At 41.6% G+C, this 21090-nt stretch overlaps 1 protein-coding gene across 8 annotated transcripts in view; it reads left to right on the top strand.

The window, feature by feature from the left end:
• Nucleotides 1–21090, top strand: part of BIRC6 (baculoviral IAP repeat containing 6) — a 4524268-nt gene that overhangs the window by 3013658 nt on the left and 1489520 nt on the right. For all 8 annotated transcript variants that reach the window (XM_044058419.1, XM_044058463.1, XM_044058448.1 and 5 more), the window contains exon 45: nucleotides 7487–7614. In XM_044058419.1, coding sequence (XP_043914354.1) covers nucleotides 7487–7614 — 128 coding nt within the window. The remainder of the gene's footprint in view (nucleotides 1–7486; nucleotides 7615–21090) is intronic.

Genomic DNA, 21090 nt, shown 5'->3' on the forward strand with positions numbered 1-21090 from the left:
GCAACTCCTTCTGACCTTCTCTGTATTTCTCCAACAACACTCTCAGAGCAAATATTGCATCTGTAGTGCTCTTCCCTGGCATGAAACCATACTGCTGATCACTAATCATCAGCTCCCTTCTTAACCTAGCTTCCACTACTCTTTTCCATAACTTCAAGTTGTGACTGATCAATTTTATTCCTCTGTAGTTAATGCAGCTCTGCACATAATCCTTATTCTTAAAGATAGGTACCAAAACACTTTTTCTCCACTCCTCAGGCATCCTCTGACTTTCCAAAATTTCATTAAACAATCTGGTTAAAAATTCCACTGCCATTTCTCCTAAGCACCTCCATGCTTCCATTGGTATGTCATCTGGGCCAACAGCCTTTCCATTCTTCATCCTCTTCATAGCTGACCTTACTTCCTCCTTGCTAATCTGTTTCATTTCCTGATTCACTATCCCCACATCATCCAACCTTCTTTCTCTCTCATTCTCTTCATTCATCAGCCCTTCAAAGTACTCTTTCCATCTACTCAACACACTCTCCTCACTTGTTAGTACGTTTCCCTCACTATCCTTTATCACCCTTACCTGCTGCACATCTTTCCCAGCTCTGTCCCTCTGTCTAGCCAATTGGTACAGGTCCTTTTCTCCCTCTTTAGTGTCCAGTCTCTCATACAACTCTCCATATGCCTTATCCTTAGCCTTCGCCACCACTCTCTTTGCCATGCGTCTCATCTCCTTATACTCATGTCTACTTTCTTCATCTCTTTAGCAATCCCACTTCTTCTTCGCCAGCCTCTTCCTCTGTGTATACTCCTGTACTTCCTCATTCCACCACTAGGTCTCCTTGTCCTCCTTCCTCTGTCCAGATGTCACACCAAGTACCTTTCTAGCAGTCTCCCTTACTAGCTCTGCTGTAGTTTCCCAGACTGACTCATCAACTAAACGCAGATAAAGAAATAATGTGGTTATGTCATAAATGAGATTTAGGCATTATTTACAAAGTTCCCTTAACAGCTGAGAAGGCTGTAGTAATCAAGGCATTCTCAATTTTTTTTCTACAAGCTGTTTATGTCCCCATGAATACTGACTATCAACGCATCCTGTGTGCAGCTGAGTATATTTGTTTATCATGGGGGAGGCTTTTATCCATGCATCTGTTGGGGATTTTCTCTTTTAGGGCCTGATCACTCCTGTTGTGGTTGATGTTTGCAGTTGCATACAGGATGCTCAGCTACTTTTTTCCCTGTGCATGTGTACAATCATACATGTGTTCAGTGAAAGCTACAACAGAGAAATGTGGCTTAGCATTGGTAAGTGAGTATTCCCAGCCCACAAGCTGTGTGCTGTACACCTCTCTCTTTGTTTCAATAGGTGCCAACATTAGTGTAATCAGACCTTTTCTAATGAGGTGGCATCTGTTTCTTATGCCAGGCTTCTCCAGCTCCCTGCCTTGCTACCTCATCTTAAGTTGTCCGGATCTGAGTTTGGACTTAGCTCTCTGCATCACAAAGTTCACTTTAGCATTGTAATTTATCTCTATAACCTGTTTTTGTACTTCTGATGTCACAGCAGACATTTTAAACTTTTGATGTTAAGTGCTGTAATAAGTCACTTAATTTTAGGGCAAAAGGAGTTCCAGGTCTTCATTATGGGAGGGTTCTTCTGAGATCTTTCTCACAATTGTCAAAAATGCAGAGCTTCTGATTTTTAACTTAATATAACCAAGTGTTGGAGCTCTGCACTCCATCACATTGTCCATGTTGTTTTAAAGGTTAATCCTACTTTTGGCTGGTACTTTGAATAGATCCACATAGTATTACATTACCCAGTCGAAAGCATCAGATTTGAAGCATTTCTTTAGGCTCTACTTAGTGGTGTCACTTTTGTCATTGGTGTCATTATAAATACATGCCACCATCTTGTACCATTTTGGTCTTTCCCATGGCTGAACAGATCTTAGTTGTGTGGCACATATTCAGTGACATGTTCTTTCAATTTTTCTGAACGGTTAGACTGAATGTAGTTGTTTATGTCTGATTAACTTATTGTCTAGGAATTTTAGCCATGCTTTCCAGTAAGTGTGACATAATACATCACAAAATGTGCACACCGAGTATTTGTACTGTCTAGCACAGAATGAAAATGGCAGTTATGGGTAAGTGTTATGATAAATTTACCCTTGCGTCTTTAACATGACTTAGACACGTTTTGCAGCAAATTTAATTATAAATCTCATGGAACTGGGGATTGTTGTCCTATCGGGTTTACTACAACACCTTTTCTGTTGCAGAAAGCATGTGTGTGTGTGTGTGTGTGTGTGTGTGTGTGTGTGTGTGTGTGTGTGTGTGTGTGTGTGTGTCAGTGGCACAACAAGTAGCATGCTCATCTTTGGTGCAGAAAGCTTGCCCACAGTAGGTAAATGTATTACTGGCACTGCTGTGTTGTGCAGTAATGGTAGTGCTGCACTCCTGAGGGTGTCATCCTATGGACAAAACATTAAACTGAGGTCCTATCTGCTTGAGTTGGTGACAGCCTAGGTGAATGTAAAAGATTCCACTGCACCTGTTAAAGAGAGTCTGATAGGTTCCTGATGCCCTGGACAAATTTCCCCTAGTAGTACAAGTACCATCTGGGATCTCCCCTGAAGAGAAGCCACTAGCTTAGTGGGGCTAACATAGTCAACACAGAATAAATATATATATATATTTTTTTTGCATAAAGAGCATTTCCCAAAGGTCCCACCTCCTAATAACAGACTGATGTCCTTCTATTCACTGTTGTAGTATTCTTTACATCTCGGATTCCCTGCCTAGGGCAGCCCGATATCTGGTCAGTCTACAAAAGCCTTAGGTTGCTTTAAGGTATGCCGTATGTTACATTATGCTCTTTGCATAGCATAGGGCATAAAGGTGACATCTGGACGTACCATCCTCAGAACTTCCTTGCAGCCAATCTGAATGCCATCTCTCAATTGTTGGTCTGAATGCCTATGTCCTGTTGCTAATTTCCAAGCCATTGCAAATAAGTGCCCTGTTGGGGTTTTGTTTTTTTTTCTTGTCTTTTGTTTGCTTCTGGGATTTCATGTCATCTAAGGTGGTGAATGCCAGTGTGGGAGACAGATTCCTGATAAAGACTGCCACGAATAGTGTTTATTTTGCCTTGATGCCTCACATGACCATCTGTCAGGCTTTTGTACCAAAGACTCTGCGTAGTAGGCTTTCTTCCTTAGTGTTGTATCTGGAGAATCAGCAACTTAAGCTTCTCCCTATGGATACTATGAAAGGAACTTTCCACCTCAATGGTCAGCTGTCAGGGAAGAAATAGGCTAAAATACCTAGACCAGAATCTTCCACTGTCCAGCCTCTGCTGGACGTTTCTCCTAAGGTAAGTGAATTCCTGGAGGTTCATCCGGCTTTGTTGTCGGATTCCTCTGACGTGACTGGGTTGGAGGCCGGCAGGGATCCGGCTGTAATCACGTCCAATGAGGCTTTGCAGGCATCCATTTTTGGACATTCGGGGGAACCATGGTTGATTATTTCCCAGGGGGGCCTAAGCAGACATTCTATTAAAGAAAAAGCAGAAAACTAAACCTGTTTCTCCTACCCCTAGGGATCCACCAAGTGAGTGGCAGGCCTTCACTCAGGGGTTGTTTAATGCTTTGATGGCAGTAAAACCTCCTTGGGGAGGTTTCTGTTTCAGCTCCCCCTTGGTCCTCTACTCCACTTAAAAGATCCAGGGAACAAGATTCCTCTGAGGAGGAGCTGGGAAGAGGACTCTACCACTCCATATACTTCCTTTGAAGAAATTTCTTTTGGGGACACAGTCTCCAGGATGATGGGATTTTTTTTAATGGGATTATGCTCAGGTCTCTGAAATCCATAATAGGTACTATGAGTTGTTCCAGATGGAATCTCCAAAACCTTTTGCTGTTCCTCCTGTTTTGGCTGCTTTGTTGGATGCATTTTCAAATGTCTCTAAAGCTCCTGATTCTCAGCCCCTGGCTCCCAAGAAGCCTGATAGGTTTTATAGGGTGCCTGAGGACAGCTAATGAGCGAGATAAAATGAAAATGGAGTTTAAAACATGGTAGAAATAAGAGCAAAAACTGTAGGAAAGAAGTAATCTAATTTGTTTAGAGCAGATGACAAAGGGTAAATCATTGCAGAAGAAGGGGAAGCTCAAAGAACAAGAAGAGCAGCAACTGCGTAGTGCTAGAGGAGATATAAGGGAGTATTTAGATAATATGCATGAGCTTAGAACAACTCTAGAGTGCAAAAAAACTCTATCACAACAACTTAGTAAACAGAAAATAGAAGGAACTGTAGCCATACTTAAAGCCTGTGACAAAATGAGTAACCAGAGATCCTGTATAAGTATTGTAGATATTTTGGAAATTTTATTTAACAAGAGTAAAACAGAAGAGTGGGAAGAAAAGCAAGAAAGGGGACAAATGTGAATATTTATGCCAGGGTTAGAAGGAAATGAGGCTAAATACGTAATAGCTAAGACTGTAAGAGATGAGGTAAAACCTGGAATCTGTACTCAGTTAAGAGGGATATCTTTGGAAGAAGATGGTATTCCTATGGAAATTTAAAAGGTAGTAGGAATGGAAGTGATAAAGAAAAACATCACAGTAAAAAGCAACTGTAACTGTATAAAAGACGCATTCAGAATGGCAGGACGTACAGAAATTTTTTCCTCTCCCTAGCACCTCATGAAACATGCCTTCTACAGGAATCACATACAGCACCCATTTCGTTTAAATAGCATTACTAAAAGAAACCTATTGAACAGTACATCCACTTCATTTTCATAAAATTTAAAGGCACAGCCTACTAACCATTACCAATATTATATTAAATATTTCCACATTGTTTCATTATTCACGTCATTTAATTTAATTTAGAATTAATTGAGTTGCTAAAACCATGGGAAGAAAATGTATGTTTTTGAAAAAGTAAGACATGGAATTTTTGCTTATTTAATAATAATAATAATAATAATAATAATAATAATAATAAAATTATTGTACCGGTTGTTTCTGAATATTTTAAAAGCAGTTTGGGAGTGGGGTACCATCATCTAGGAAGACATCTGTGGTGGCTGTATTACCCAAAGATGATGAAGACCCTTCATATCAAGCTTCCTAAAGGCGCACTTATACACAGTATAATAATGGCTTAAAACAGATGACTGTACTTGTAAGAGAATGACAAAAATGTTACCAGAATTGATAGATGTGGATCGGTGTGGATCTGTTGTGGGGAGGCAAACATTTAACAACATTAGTAGAATAATAATGATCCAGACTGAAGCAGAGTGGAAGACAACATAGCTGTTGGTTGCTCTTGATGCAGAGAAAAAAATTAATAGAGTCAGCTGTGATTTTTACAAGTAGGGCAGTGGTAGCGTTTGCATTCGCCTGATAGGATAATGGAGATAATTAGAAGGATATATAAAGGGTCAGATGCAAGATTTAAAGTTGTAGGGTACCTTCTTGACAAGGTGTGCTTGAACAGAGGAACCAGACAGGAATGTCCTGTGTCCTGTCTGTAATTTGATTTATATTTAGAACCACTGGCAAAGAAAATAAAGGATTCATAAATTCAAGGATAGAATCAGTGTAGTACTCAAATGTTAACTTTATTTGCAGACATTATTTAGTACTTGTTAAATCCTGAAAAGGATATTTTGGTGTTGTGGACAATTTGCAACAGTCTTGAGGCGTTTGAGAATACAAAATAAATGAAAATAAAACAAAAGTTGCAGTAAACTGGGTATCCACATATGAATTGGTTTAGAAATATCCATACTTGTACGGACAAGGTAAGATGAACTGTTTAGCTATATGAGTTAAAAAGGATTCTGTTATAGATGAACTGTAAGCGTATGAATTAAAAAGGATTCTGTTACAGAAGATAAGGATATTTGAAAATAAGCTAAACAAAATGTAGTATAAAAATGGAGAACTGGAAGCTTTTGCGTATGAATGTGGATGGTTAATAGAGTCAAAATAATGTATTTCAGAGAGGCAGGGCAAGAGGTAAGTAGGATAATGTGATTCTCCCCATAGAACAAGATGATTTAGAATTAGCTGATTTGAAAGTATTATTTTGATCTTAAGTGGTTAAGGATCATGTACATAACACAAGCAGAAGGTTATAAATGAAATGAATAAGAGTAGTCATGATATTGGGGGGAGGTTCAAGAGATGAAGAGAAACTAGGATTTTGAATGCAAGTCCATAACAAAATGATGACAGTGAAGGAGGAGGGAGGGCTGAATAGAAGGACTAGGATTTTAGATACAACAGTGTAAGGAAACTAACAAATACCTTACAGAATTTTATATTGATATTGTATTCGAAAAACTAATCTAGTGCAAGAGTGGAGAAAAGAAATTGGACCCAAAGGTATGCCTATAAGTGGGATAGAGAAAATCATTAATAGGAGTCTGGAATTTACTGGAGAAAATTAGCAAAGGACTCAAGGTATTTAGGAATAAATAACATGAGAAAGAAAGCAGAGTGGGATGAGGCCATGTACATTTTGACTGTTTTCCCTATGAGAGACTTGTAAAGGTGTATATCAAAGTTAAAGGGGCAAGGGAGTGTTACGTAAATGAACAGCTCTAGTAGAAATTTTATTTGCAAGGAAGTATTTACAAAATGTGTTTTCTATCCCAAGTAGACTTCAGAGGATTATCCCCTGGTATATAGCAAATGCTTAAAGTGTGACTGGGGAAGATGTTTTTGGGGAACGTAACACGTTTGCATTCCTTAGAAATTTCCTACAAAGTATTTTGATGCAAATGCTGGAGGGAGCAAATGCTTGTGTGTAAAGAAATTATTCTTTTGAGCTTTTGAGTTAGAATATAGGCTCTGAATTTTCCCTAGACATCGTAAGGCCTTACTATGCCCAACATTTTTGGCCACTAATAAAATGGAAATCAAGATCTGTTTCCATCATAAAGTAAGTTCTAAATATTTTAAAGGTGATAAAACAACTAGAAGAGGGATTTTTAGAAAAAAGGAGGAGAAAATTTCAAATCATTGTTCAGGAGGAGGAGTGAGGTTTAAGGACTGAAAGAAACATGTATATTGCATGTATATCCTGTTGATGCTAACAAGAAACTGTTAAAAGTTTTTTATCCTGTTGATATGTCAAAGCCCATGCTTCAATTTAAAATGTGATAGAGTGAAGTTATTTAAAAAAAAAACATTCCCAAGCCAAATCTTGCTGTGCCTTTTAGCATAAGGAATTTTAAATATATATGAGAGTGAATATGCTCATTACTGAAAATCTGATATAAATTTGTGTTTTGAAAGGTAAAAGTTGGAAAGCATATCCTGCTGTAAATATAACACAAATAATACTTTTTGTTTATTCAAGAGTGCACCTCATTTTTTTTTCTAAAACTGTTGTTGCTTAGTGTTTTTGTAAATTATTTCCTCCTTTTGTTTATGTTGAGTGTACCACAATTTGCTTTTGTTTGGACAGGTTGGGCCAACAGCCACCCAAGCTATGCAAGAATTTCTCACTCGTTTACAGGTACATCTTTCATCTACTTGTCCTCAGATGTTCAGCGAATTTTTATTGAAGCTGATACACATCCTGTCAATAGAAAGGTAAAGGCCTTCAGTAAATCTTGTTTGATTATGTGTGAAATAGAAAGTCAACTTTCTGCACATTTTGCATGCTGTTTTACTGTGTTTGATAAGTGCTATGGATTTAATGTGTAATGCTATAAGCAAAAGTTAAGCATGTGTCTTACCAAATAGTCTTTGACTTAAGACTGAAAATTTTGACTTGTTGTTGTAGCATAACTGCAGTAAAAAAGTATGTTTTTCCTCTAATTTGTCTTGCACAAGGAACAAAAAGAAAATTGCTGCGTCCAGTATTCTGCGGTGTGTTCTTGAGTAAATGGTAAAAAACTATTGGTGTATCTTTTCACATTAATTAATGCTGATAGTTTTACTAATAATATTTCAAAGTAGAAAGACGTGGCTCATCAAGTTCACCCAGGTGACACTTCCAGTGATGGGACGTGGACTGCACACCTCTCCCAAGGAGGTGCGTACGGTTGTGCACATACAAGAACAAACTGAATCAGTGTGATTTTCATGTTTGTGATCCAGGATACCATCACTGGTGCTTCTTGTGGAGGACCAGGGTTGCTTAGAGGGGGACTACCTTTGTGGAAGTGAAGGGAAAACCTCCACGGTTACCCCAGTGCACATCCCTCTCCAGGGTTTTTCCAAGTGCATGCTGGCATAGGGTGCAAGCAGAAATGCCAGACCACCTTGATGGGTGCCTAAATGGCCTCTTCCGGTTGACTTTTTCCCCAGTGATGGGGAACAAATGAGTTCATTTGTTAGGTGGGCTTTGATGGTTAGCAGACAAGGAGAAGCAGTAAAGGGGGAAAATGCTGACTGTAGTTTCTTCTTGTGTCTCACTGTGAACCAATTGTCAAATATTGATGCAGATGGATATGAGCCAGTATTGAATTTTTCTGTCCATAGCAATAAAAATTTAATTTGAATTAATTCACTGACTTTTCCCACTTAATTCAGTTAAGGGTCATGGAGAAGCTGGAACCCATCCAGAGTTCAAGTGGTCCAGGGCAGACAAATTTTGGACTGGGTGCCAGTTCACTGCAGGAAGAGCGAATGCATGTGCATGCACCCACTCACCCACCCACACCTTCAGACACACTGGAGGATCACTATTTCTCCTGTGACCTGTTTTGGGGATGTGGGAGGACACAAGTACACCTACTGATAAACCCGTAAAAGTGCAAGAAAGTCATGCAGACTGAGCTGGGTACCAAACTGAAGAACTGCGCTCTGTTAGGCAACACCATAAACCATGATCTTGGAAGTTCATATATGAACTTACAGGAGGTTTCTAGCTCTTCTATTCGAATGTATCCTTAATGGGAGGTAGGGTGCTAATTTTTAAGAGTAGCCCTATCTCCTTGATTAGCAAATATAGCTTTTGAAGACCTTAAAAGAAGTTGTAAGGAAATTTTAGATTGCAGAATATTAACATGCGGCTTAATGGCAGGTTCTGCAATAATGATTTTTAGTAGACTAACTTTTGCGATTGTTCTTTAGGGGGGAAAAAAACAACGTTGGGTCAGGGAAATTCAGTTTTGGTGACTGGAGAACCAGCCCCCCCCCCCCCCCCACACACACACACACTCTCATCTCCAAGGAATTAGAAATCATACTTTATCCAGACCTTCCACTTCAACATCAGAATTGGTTAGCGGCAGACAGCTGTTGCTCAGTACCTTATAAATTCTCCCATACTCTAAAACTTCTCCCCTAGCACCCATAAAGCATCACGCTTTCCTTCTGTTCAAATCTGCTTTGTAGCATTTGGATGAAGCAGTAAGAGGCACTCTCAGGCCTTTTTTCTGTGTATTGAGCATTTTTTCTTTAGTGAGATATCCAGGTTTAGGTCAGATCTTTGCCAGTTTGTCTATTTATAGAAGCAGTTGTTGGTAGTTTTTTCTGCTTAGCCTTTTGTTTAGGGTAGTCCTCTGTAGGTTGGGATTTTTTAATGGATTTTTGGGTTTATAGACAATTTAATGCACTTTAATGGTTATCTTGCATTTGGGCTTGTTCCGTTGCTTCATTTGTAGGCATGGATAACTCATCAGGTTTTAGAAAGTATGATTTGTTTATGTGACCTTTTCACCCTTTGATTTGATAATGTACTTTTCATTCATTCCTCAACGTATGGATCTCTGTTCAGACATGGCTGTTTTTACTATATTCTAGGATCTGACTCTCAAGCTCCTCCCTTTATCCATAATGCCCTGACCACTGCATCATCTCATCTCATTTGCCGTTCTAACGATTCGATCGAGATTGTGTTCTCTCAAGCTCAGGCAGTGTGTTTTTTCTGGGATAGTGAGCAAAAACTTTAAAGTTTAACTATTTTTTTTCCCTTCCTTATTACAGTTGTGGATTCAGGAATTTGCAAGGGGGGGGGGGGGCGTAGTCTGGCTAGTTGACTAATGGGGTGGAAGCGGGAAAGTGGGGCACTAGGTTTGGCGCTTGTGAAAAGATCACCTTAAGGAGCTCTGACATCACGTGTGGAAAGACATCAGTTTACGTTCAGTTGCTCATGATTTTGCTGTGGCTATGGTAGTACAAACAAATAATTTCTGTGCAGCACACAGTACATGTACAGATAGTACAAGTATTTTCAATGTATGCCTGGAAAAGATGATGGGGTTACCCTTACCAAGTCACATTTTTCTTCCATGTTATAGCGAGCATATGCACTGTTATAAACTTGGAAAGAAACCCTCTGAAGGTGGAAATAACCACAGTGAAATCTGTTATTGTTATGCAACATAAAATATGTACCCCAGACACAGAAGTTAGGATAAATTACTAAAAGCTTCATGTAATGGCTGTACCAAATAACTGAACTCATAAAGCTTTCCTAAGCAGACCATAATGTTTTTGGATTGTTTACTCTTCTTTCTATGGCTTTAAGCACAGTTAATTTTCTTTTATTAGTGTTTTAATAACAGCCTTACTGTACCTTTTCTCTCGTTTCAACATGTTGTAGAATTGGTGTGAGAGGGGGAGGTAATGCTGGTCTCCAGGACTTCAAAAATGCCGATGCTGGTTGCCTTCTTTCTCAAGTCTTAAGTCCACTGAATTTTTTTTCTTTGACTTGAATGTTTCACGTTCATGGTCATCTGAATTTGAGTAATTTTCTCTTCCAACACGTCGTCTTTGACAGTGGACTTTTGTCATGTCAAACTTTTACTCAGCTTGGATTGCAGTCACCCTAGCTTCAGCATTGGAGAAGTAGTTCTCCTAATTTGGGGGATGCAGTACTTTCTGCAAGTGTGATTTATAATTTGAACAGTCTCTGTAGCAATGACCAGTTTTAGAACTGGAATGTAAACTGCCATTTTCCAGTACAATTACGGCTGTCTTGTTTTCTATAGCTGCTGGCAGTTTAAATGCAGCAGTGTTACACTGTCATTTTGCAGGATGTTGAACTGTTTGTCTGATGGTTCAGCCTTATTAGCAAAGCTTTTTAGCGTCCCTTTAACTTCATTCTTCAGGATGTTTGGCTGTAGTTAGAGAACACATCAGTGTATGTGTTAGTGATTTTGGTGTCCTTGTCAACTTAATATGTTGTCTTTGATTCAACTGACTTCTGCAGTGGTACTACTCTGACTGAATTCTGTGATCTTTTCTCTTCTGTTTGTCAGGTTTTCTCCCATTTTTTGTCTTTAGTCATGTCCATTTGTACCTGGAAGTTTCCCTTAATATAACTCATGTTCTTCAACATATCTGTTGTTGTTCACCTTTTATTGTCTTCTTCCAGTTGTTTGCATTGCTCATTTATACATCACCCTGAACTACTCTTGCTATTAGCTATGAAACTCTGCATTAAAGTTTTACATAATGTACCCATTCATTGTTATCTTCAGATATCCTTCTTTCCTCAGCCACTTCTAAAGCCTTCACAGTCATTTTGCTTTCTTAATCTTCTGTTTAGAATTATTTTTGCCACTTCCTGGTTAATATTTCAAACTTCTGTTCATAGTTCATGTACTCTGTCCATCATGTCTAGTCCCTTATATCTATACTTCATCTCCATTAGATGTTCATTTGTAGTATTGCTCAGTTGAAACCTGACTGGCCTGGTCATTTTTCTTGTTTTCTGTAAGTTTAAACTTTACAGAAAGAATCGAATGGACTCTACCAGAGTTAGCTTACGATCTTGATTTTGCTGACTGTATAGAATTCTTTTATCTCTGATTGACAAGTATAGTGTTGATCTTATCGTGTGCCCATCTGATTGTATCCCCATGTAAAGCCGTCTTTTAGGGTGTTGCAATGTACTGTTTGCTGTGACTTCTGAATTACCTTGGGAAAAAAAAGTCTTACGTCTGCTTCATTTTATATACTGGTGTCAAACCTGCCTGATATTCCATTTGTAGTTTTTATAACAACTTTAGCATTTCAGTCAACTACATTGAATGTAATGTCTTCTATTTTGTATTTTTGTTTTTTCCCAAAAGGTGGATACATCTGTCTTTGTTCATTCTTTTGGAGGTGTTGAAAACAGCACATAGTCTAAACCATACATAATATACAGTACCACAAAATTCAGCTGGTCCACCAATAAGTGCTGACATTGCCATAGGGAACTTTCAGATTCACTTAACTTTTCTGTGAACACTGTGTAAAAAGTAGAAAGCGTGTATTTTGCAATGATGTTTGACAACTGTATACTTGTCTATAATACTGACACATTTGATTTGCTCACTATTATCCCTCAGTGACTAATTAGTGTCACTGATTTCAATTGCATGATTTATTGGGAAGGCCAAGACTTTTCTGATTCAAAGAAAAGGCTTAGGGAATTTCTTCTGTTGCCTCAACACAGACCTCTGGCTGTACCTCCTGTCCTGGACATACTTGATGATGATTACTCGGAGGCTTGTCTTAATCCGGATTCCCTATCTCTTGCACCAGTACATGATAGGTACTACAGAGTCCCTAACTCTCACCAATTTCTTTTCAAAAGCCATAATGCTGATCCTGAAACCATTTCTCAAGGCCCCAGGGGAATGAAGGCCTCTACTGCCAAGAACCCACTACCTTCTGAAAGAGAATCTAGATCCTTAGAAAGGTGGGGGAAAAAAGTATACACCTCAGCCACCCTAGCCATGAGGGCCTTAAATTGTCAGTTCCATATGCTTAAATATCATCAGTTTCTGTTATTGCAGTTAAGAAACAAAATGTCTCAACCTGAACAACCAGATTTGAAGGAATTGCAGGATATGATGCATAGTGCAGAACAAGTGGGTAAACACACCTTACAATGTGGTTATGATGCCTTAGAGGCCTCAAGTAGAGCTGCTGCTACAGGAGCAGTCATTCGTAGACATGCCTGGCTTAGGGAACAAAGCTTGCCTGATCATGTTAAAGCTAAGCTACTAGATGCTCCTTTACAAAAGGATGTGCTATTTGGTACTAATGCTGAGGAGATGCTACGGAAAATGGAAGAAAAAGCTAAATCTATGCAAACTGTCAAGGCTTTTCTACAGGTACAGCCACCTCGTTTTAGCAGAAATTGGCCTTCAAAAAACTGGTCCTTTCCAGCCACTGACAAGCCCCAAAGAGGTAGATACAGGCGCTCAAGGGGCAGAGGAAAATCTCAAGGATCATATAGAGGCAGACAATGGCAATCTCAAGCACCAAGACGTGGCAAAGACAGTGCACAACAATACAGAAAGCAAACCCAATGACTTCCTCCTTTTATTGCCAGGCAAATCTCAGCTGGCAGCCCCCTTGGGAGGAAAGCTGGCACTATTTTCAAGAAGTTGGCAGATTATCACAACAGACAAATGGATCCTGGACATAATAAACAGAGGCTACAGATTTCATTTTCACACTCTTCCAAAAATGAGAGGCATGCCAAACCTGCCACACAATCAAAGGGCAGAGGCGCAAATACAAATTACAAAACTCATGGACATGAAAGCCATTCAAGAGGTTCCTACTCATGAACAAGGTCAAGGTTTTTATTCCAGACTTTTCCTGGTACCAAGAAAAGGAACCGACTGGAGACCCATTTTGGACTTATCCATCCTAAATACATTTCTACTGCATCAAAATTCAAGATGCTCACATTACAGCAACTTCTTCCCATGCTGGGCAAGGAGTTTTGGCTGGTAACATTGGACCTCAAGGAGGCATACCTGCATGTCCCAATCAGACAAAGCTGCAGAAGATACCTCCGATTTCTTGCAGGTTCAATCCACTATCAATTCTCTGCATTGCCCTTTGGCTTATCTACTGCGCCCAGAGTATTCACGAAATGCCTGGCATCAGTAATTGCCTACTGCAGACTTCAAGGGATACAAATTTACCCTTATTTGGACGACTGCCTGATCCAAGCGGACAGCAAGCACACTCTTCTGGAACATCTGGCTTATGCAACACGGTTACTGAATTCTCTGGGATGCACAATCAACAAAGAGAAATCCAGGCTGACACCATCTCAGAAAATAACCTTCCTGGGTGCCAACTTGGACACAAACACCCAGATGGCCTATTTTACGCCAGAAAAACAAGGGCAACTAACTCAGTACTTCAAAACTCTAGCAAATTGTACCAGGCTTACTGCAAGGAAAATCCTGCAGGCTCTGGGCTTCATGGCATCTTGCATTCGTTTAATCCCAGGAAAATCCTGCAGGCTCTGGGCTTCATGGCATCTTGCATTCGTTTAATCCCATGTGCAAAGTTGCATATGAGAAAACTTCAATGGTACCTAAAAAACCTATGGTCTCAACACAGCCACAAGTTGGAAACAATAATACCAATAATTCCATGTTTGCAAAAGGAATTTCTATGATGGGCCCAAGCATGTCAAGCAAACACAGGTCTCCCATTCTGCAAGCCTCAAGCAAATCAAGTCATCACAACAGACGCCTCAGATTACGCCTGGGGGGCACACATGACAGGCAGGTGCATTCAGGGCAAATGGTCCCAAAAGGAAAAGCACCTTCACATCAATCAAAAAGAAATGCTAGCAGTGATAAATGCAATTACAGCATTCAAGGACCTCCTGCATCCAGGACAATTATTGATAAGAACAGACAACACCACAGTAATGTGGTACATAAGCAAACAAGGAGGAGCACATTCATATCCCCTGTGCAGACTAGCCATGACACTTTGGAACTTGGCTCTGGAATGGCAAATCGAACTTCAAGCACAGTACTTGCCAGGTTTGGAAAACACGCTGGCAGACAATCTAAGCAGAAATATGACAGATCCACACGAATGGAAGCTGCCATCCACAGGTGTTTACAAAGATAATCCAAGCATGGGGAAGGCCAGACATAGATCTCTTTGCCTCCCACAGGAACCATCAATTGGAAAAGTTTTGCTCAAGGACTTTTCATCCAAAGGCATGGAGGGTGGACGCCCTTTCATTCAGTTGGACAGCATGGACAGTGTACGCTTTCCCACCTCTGCCCCTTCTATCCAAGGTACTCTTGAAAGCAAGAGCAGACAGACCAAAGATGATACTGATTGCTCCAGACTGGCCAAGGCAGCACTGGTACCCACTCCTAAGGAGCCTAACACATACTCCTCCCTGGCCTCTACCTCTAATGCCTCTTCTACTGACTCAGCACAGCTACAAAACTCTTCACAGTCAGCTAAAAACACTCAATCTTGCTGCATGGAAAATTCCTTAATACCACAGCAGACCCTACTCTCCAAAGAGGTGCAGGATGTCATTCTGGAGGCCAGAAGGCCATCTACTAGGAAGACTTACTCCGCAAAATGGAAACAGTTTTGCACCTGGAATGAGAAAAGGGGCCAGGACCCTAGAAAACTGAATCTGCCTCAGGTATTACAGTATCTGGCTGAGCTGCTGAACAGTGGACTTTCATTTTCCTCCATAAAAATCCATGCCTCAGCCGTTTCTGCAGAATTCAACACGGATCCACCATTATTCTCTCACCCACTTTTAAGGCAATTCCTCAGAGGGGCTAAGAATATAAGACCACCAAGGAAACAACCAGTGCCAGCTTGGGATCTTAATTACATCCCAGAAAAATTAACATTGCCTCACTTTGAACCAGCTGCCTCAACAGATTTGCAATATCTGAGGTGGGAGGGTGGCCTAATGGTTAAGGTGTTTGCCTTACAAACACAAGGTGCAGGGTTTGAGTCTCAGAAGGGATAATTGGCTAGGCTTAAAATGGCTCGGAAGTGCAGTTAGCTTATTACTAATCCATGAACCTATGAACAGCTCATAGTCTGACTCCGTATACATTAAGAGACGCTATCTTTAGGGGTTGGGAGGGTGGCCTAATGGGTAAGGTGTTTGTCTTACAAACACAAGGTGCAGGGTTTGAGTCTCACAAGGAATAATTGGCTAGGCTTAAAATGGCTCGCAAGAGCAGTTAGCTTAATACTAATCTATGAACCTATGAACCTATACTTGTCCTGGAAAACAGCTTTCCTTCTGGCCATTACCTCAGCTCGTAGAGTTTCGGAACTTCAAGCCCTCATGGCTGTGCAGCCTTTCCTTATCTTCCGTCAGGACAGGGTTTCCCTTCGAACCAACCCGTCATTTATGCCTAAAGTGGTATCCAAGGTAGCTTTAAATCAAGCCATACACTTACCTACCTTTTACCCCAATCCTCAAAACAAAGGGGAAAGGCTGCTACATTCCTTAGACATCCATAGGCAGCTACGTTACTATTTGGACAGAACAAAGCATTTCAGGAAATCAGAACAACTTTTTGTGTCTTATGCTGTAGGAGCTCAAGGTAAGCCTGTTACCAAACAGACGATCTCTAAATGGATAGGCCACTGCATACGCTTTTGTTACTCCCATCATGGGAAATCTGTTCCTGCAGGCATCAGACCACACTCCACCAGGGCCACAGCTACCTCCACAGCCTTCCTCAGAGGAGTTCCTACCAAAGATATCTTGGAGGCAGCCACTTGGAGTTCTGTACACACCTTCACTAGACACTACCACCTGCCTTTATATTCCAAAACTAGAACAGGCTTTGCTACTGCTGTATTGCAGGGCATTCTAGCTCATACCAGTTTTACCTAGTGCCTACCACCCTGTGCATAGCTTTGGGATTCTACCCATATGTGATTACTGCAGCTGTATGCACGATGAACATAGTACAGTTTTGTACCTACCATAAATGTAGATGTTCGAGTGCTAATACAGCTGCAGTACAGGTTTCCCTCCCTCCTTCCCCTCAAGGTATAGGACTAGTGGCTAACACCTCCTCACACAACCTACTTTGGGTTATCCTCCTGTGGTGTATTTGCTTGCAACTACTCTTTTTTGATAACATTGCATTGCTTGAATATATTTATATATATTTATATAGTTTATCTATTGCCTTCCTTTGGGGGCACCTGACATCTGGGGCAAGAAAGACTGGAGAATATGGCGTCGGCTGTAACTTATATACCCCTGTCGCACTGACGTCAGGGAAGAAGGGACAACAACCGACGCCGGACCAAGACTTTGGAATTCGGCCGACCGAGGGACCGCCTGACGGCAGAGAACCCATATGTGATTACTGCAGCTGTATTAGCACTCGAACATCTACATTTATGGTAGGTACAAAACTGTACTTTTTGCCTTCCAACCTGTCGCCGGTCACCTCTTCTGCTGGAGCCGGAGCTGCTAAACTGACTCCGGTGTCCGAGGCCTCCGTTTTGCTTTCTGACAGCAAACTTCTTCCTTCAACCTCTGCTGCAACTTCGGTGGTTGCCAGGCCTCCCGAATCCCTCAGGCTTGCAGGTAAATCTTCCATTCGTAAGCCTATGAAAAGGCAGGCTCCAGCTTCTTCTCATTCCCCTCAATCCCAAATGGTTAATGATTTGTTGACTCTTATTAGGGGCTCTCAGCCTCCTCCTTCTAAAAGGAGTAGGGATGTTTCCCCTGAGGCTTTTTCCTGCTCAGGTTCTGATTCTTCCAGCATTTCTGCTGATGAAGAGGAATTTTCTCAGGCTTTTTCTCCTTTTGAGGATTCATATGCAGAGGAGTCCATCCCTTCGGCCTCTCCACCAGAGGATTTCTCTTTTGGTGATACTTTAAATACCCTCAGAGAACATTTAAATGGGAAAGTCAGGATTATTCTCAACCAAGAAATGGATTAGGGAGTTTCTGGATTTACCTCAGCACAGGCATCTTGCTATTCCCCCTGTGCTGGAAGTTGTTGATGTTTTTTGGAAAATTCTTTGTCTCTAAATTCAGTTCCTCCTGCTCCCAGGAAACCTGACAGGTACTACAGTGTCCCTGATTCTCATCCGTTTCTTTTCTGGAATCTTTTGGCTGATCCAGAGGTTATTTCTCAGGCCCCCAAAGGAGTTAAGGCAACTGTTATCAGGAATCCTGTTCCCTCTGACAAGGAGTCTAGGAACTTAGATAGGTGGGGCAAGAAGGTGTATACCTCTGCCACTTTAGCTATTAGGGCTACCAATTGTCCTTTTCATATGCTGAAGTACCAGCAGCACACCTTGGAGGCTATTAAGTCTAGGATAGCAAGTGTACCTCTTTTGGCAGAGAGTAAAGACATGCAGGATTTACTTAATTCAGCCAGTCTGGTCAAGAAGCATTCTTTTCATTGTGGTTTTGACATCCTTGAGGCCTCCAGCAGGGCTACGGCTACTGGATCTGTTATTAGAAGGCACGCTTGGCTCAGAGAACAGCCTCTTCCAGAACCTGTCAAGGCTAAGCTTTTGAATGTACCTTTGCAGAAAGACAGTCTTTTTGGCAGCAAAGCAGAGGAGGTACTGAAGAAGATGGAGGATAAGGCTAAGTCCATGCAAACTGTTAAGGATTTTCTGCAAGTTCAACCCCCTCGCTTTAGCAGGAATTACCCTTCCAAGAGTTGGACCTTTCCTGATACCAGCAGACAGAACTATTCCAGGACTAGAGGTTACAAATCGTCTAGGGGGCAGGGGGCTACATCTCAAAGGTCTAGTCATTGGCAGGCTTCCACTTCTAAAGGGGGAAGCTCCAAGCCTGCATCTCAATCAAAACGCTCTCAATGACTTTTTACAACTTCTGCCGGCTCTTGCTTACCAGGAGAGTCCTTTAGGGAGAAGGTTGGCCCTTTTTGCAGATGTCTGGGCTACTATCACAGACGACAAATGGGTGCTCAGAACGGTGTCCCTAGGGCACAAGTTTTCTTTCCGCACCTTTCCAGCTCCCAAGGGATTCCTGGACGTTCCTCCAAACCAAAGGGCTGAAGTAGAAACACAAATTTCATCTCTGTCTCATCTGGGAGCAATAAAATCAGTCCCTGCTCAGCAGGTAGGCCAGGGCTTTTATTCCAGGCTTTTCCTAGTTCCAAAAAAAGAAAGCACCTGGCGTCCAATCCTGGATCTTTCCATTCTGAACTCTTTTCTTGTAATTCCAAAGTTCAAAATGCTCACTCTGCATCAGTTACTACCACTTCTAGAAAAGGATTCCTGGCTGGTAACCTTGGATCTCAAAGAGGCTTATCTGCACATTCCTACCAGGAAAAGTTGCAGGCAGTACCTTCGTTTCAGAGTAGGTAAGCAACATTACCAATTCTCTGCGCTGCCCTTTGGCTTATCTACTGCTCCCAGAGTCTTCACAAAGTGCCTGGCCCCAGTGATTGCTTTTTGCAGGCAGAAGAAAATTCAGATTTACCCATACTTGGACGACTGTCTGATTCAAGCAAGTTTTCAGGAACAGCTATTAAAGGATCTGGAATTCGTAAAGACTCTTCTCTCTTCCCCAGGTTACACTCTCAATGTGGAAAAATCGAAAATGGTACCATCCAAGGAGGTAACATTCCTAGGAGCAAGTCTGAACATAGCCGACCAGATGATATATCTCACCCAGGAGAAGCAGACAACTCTTTCAGTTTACTTCAAGGACTTGGCAAGCCTGTCCCAGCTCCCTGCAAGGAAGTACCTTTCAAGCTCTGGGATTCATGGCGTCTTGTATTCGATTGATTCCATATGCAAGACTGCATATGAGGAAATTGCAATGGTACCTCAAGAACATTTGGTGTCAACATACAGAGGACCTGGATATGCTGATTCCTCTGCTTCCATCTGTACAGGCAGAGTTTCTATGGTGGGCAACAGCCTGTCTACAAAAGAAAGACATGCATTTTTGGACACCTCTTGTCACTCAAGTTCTGACTACAGACGCATCGGACTACGCCTGGATGGCATATGTATACAGGGACATTAGAACGCTCAGCAGATGCACCTGCACATAAATCAAAAAGAGTTAATTGCAGTTCAGCAGGCCTTACCGGCTTTCAAGCATCTTCTTTCTCCAGGGACCCTGCTTGTCAGGACAGACAACACTACAATCATGTGGTACATCAACAAGCAGGGAGGGACTCACTCTTACCCCCTGTGGAGGCAAAGCATGAATCTTTGGTCCATGGCAGCATCCCTGGACCTGCATCTTCTCGCTCAGTTTTGCTCAATGTTTTGGCAGACCAGATGAGCAGGCAAACCCTTGATCCTCACGAGTGGCAGCTGAACAGATCAGTCTTTTACAGCATCATTCAACATTGGGGCACTCCTCAGGTGGATCTTTTCTCCTCCCCAGACAACCATCTGCTACCTCTCTTTTGCACCAGTCAGCAGCACAGCAGAGCCTGGAAAGTGGATGTTCTGTCCTTCCCATGGACATTGCTATCAGTGTACGCCTTCCCTCCTCTTCCTCTTCTTCCCAGAGTATTAGTGAAGATCAGGGACGAACATCCAAGGACTATTCTCATTGCTGCGGGCTGGCCCAGACAACATTGGTATCCGCCGCTTCGTAGTCTCTCCCATCTTCCTCTGAAGCCAGATCTTTTGGTTCAGGAAAGGGGAAACATTCTACACCCTCATCTTCAGTCTCTCCATTTGGCAGCATGGCTCATTGTATGACTTCTTCCCTTTTTTCCTCCCTTTCCCAACAGGTGGTTGACGTGCTGAGGGAGGCCAGGAGGCCTAGAACTAGGAAATCCTATGCTGGCAAATGGGAAAGGTTCTCTCAATGGATGCAGGCTAGAGGGGAGTCTGCTTCTCAACCTACCCTTCCTGTGATCCTGGAGTACTGATTTGCTTCAGGGTGGTCTTTCTTTTTCCTCTGTCAAGATCCATGTTTCAGCCATCTCTGCTCATTGTTCTCTTGAACAGCCCATTTTCTCTCATCCCCTGATGAAAATGTTTCTCAGAGGTGCTTGCAATCTAAAACCTCCCAGGAGAGCACCTGCTCCAGCCTGGGATCTTAATTTTGTTCTGGAGAAACTCACTCTTCCTCCTTTTGAGCCAGCTGCCTCTACAGATTTAAAGTTTGTCTCTTGGAATACCACCTTCCTCTTGGTTATAACTTCAGCAGGGAGGGTTTGGAGCTGCAAGCTTTGATGGCCGTGAAGCCTTTTCTTATTTTCCAGATTCAACCTAATACTTGGTGGTGATATTCACCCCAAACCTGGCCCACTCACTTCAGATACACATACCCCCTCTACTTGCAATCTGAGCTACAAACCTACAATTAATAGGCCAACTAACTCTCTCCTA

The sequence above is a fragment of the Protopterus annectens genome, chromosome 1.part2 (assembly GCF_019279795.1).
Source record: "Protopterus annectens isolate FY-2018-M chromosome 1.part2, PAN1.0, whole genome shotgun sequence".
Lineage (NCBI taxonomy): Eukaryota > Metazoa > Chordata > Ceratodontiformes > Protopteridae > Protopterus > Protopterus annectens.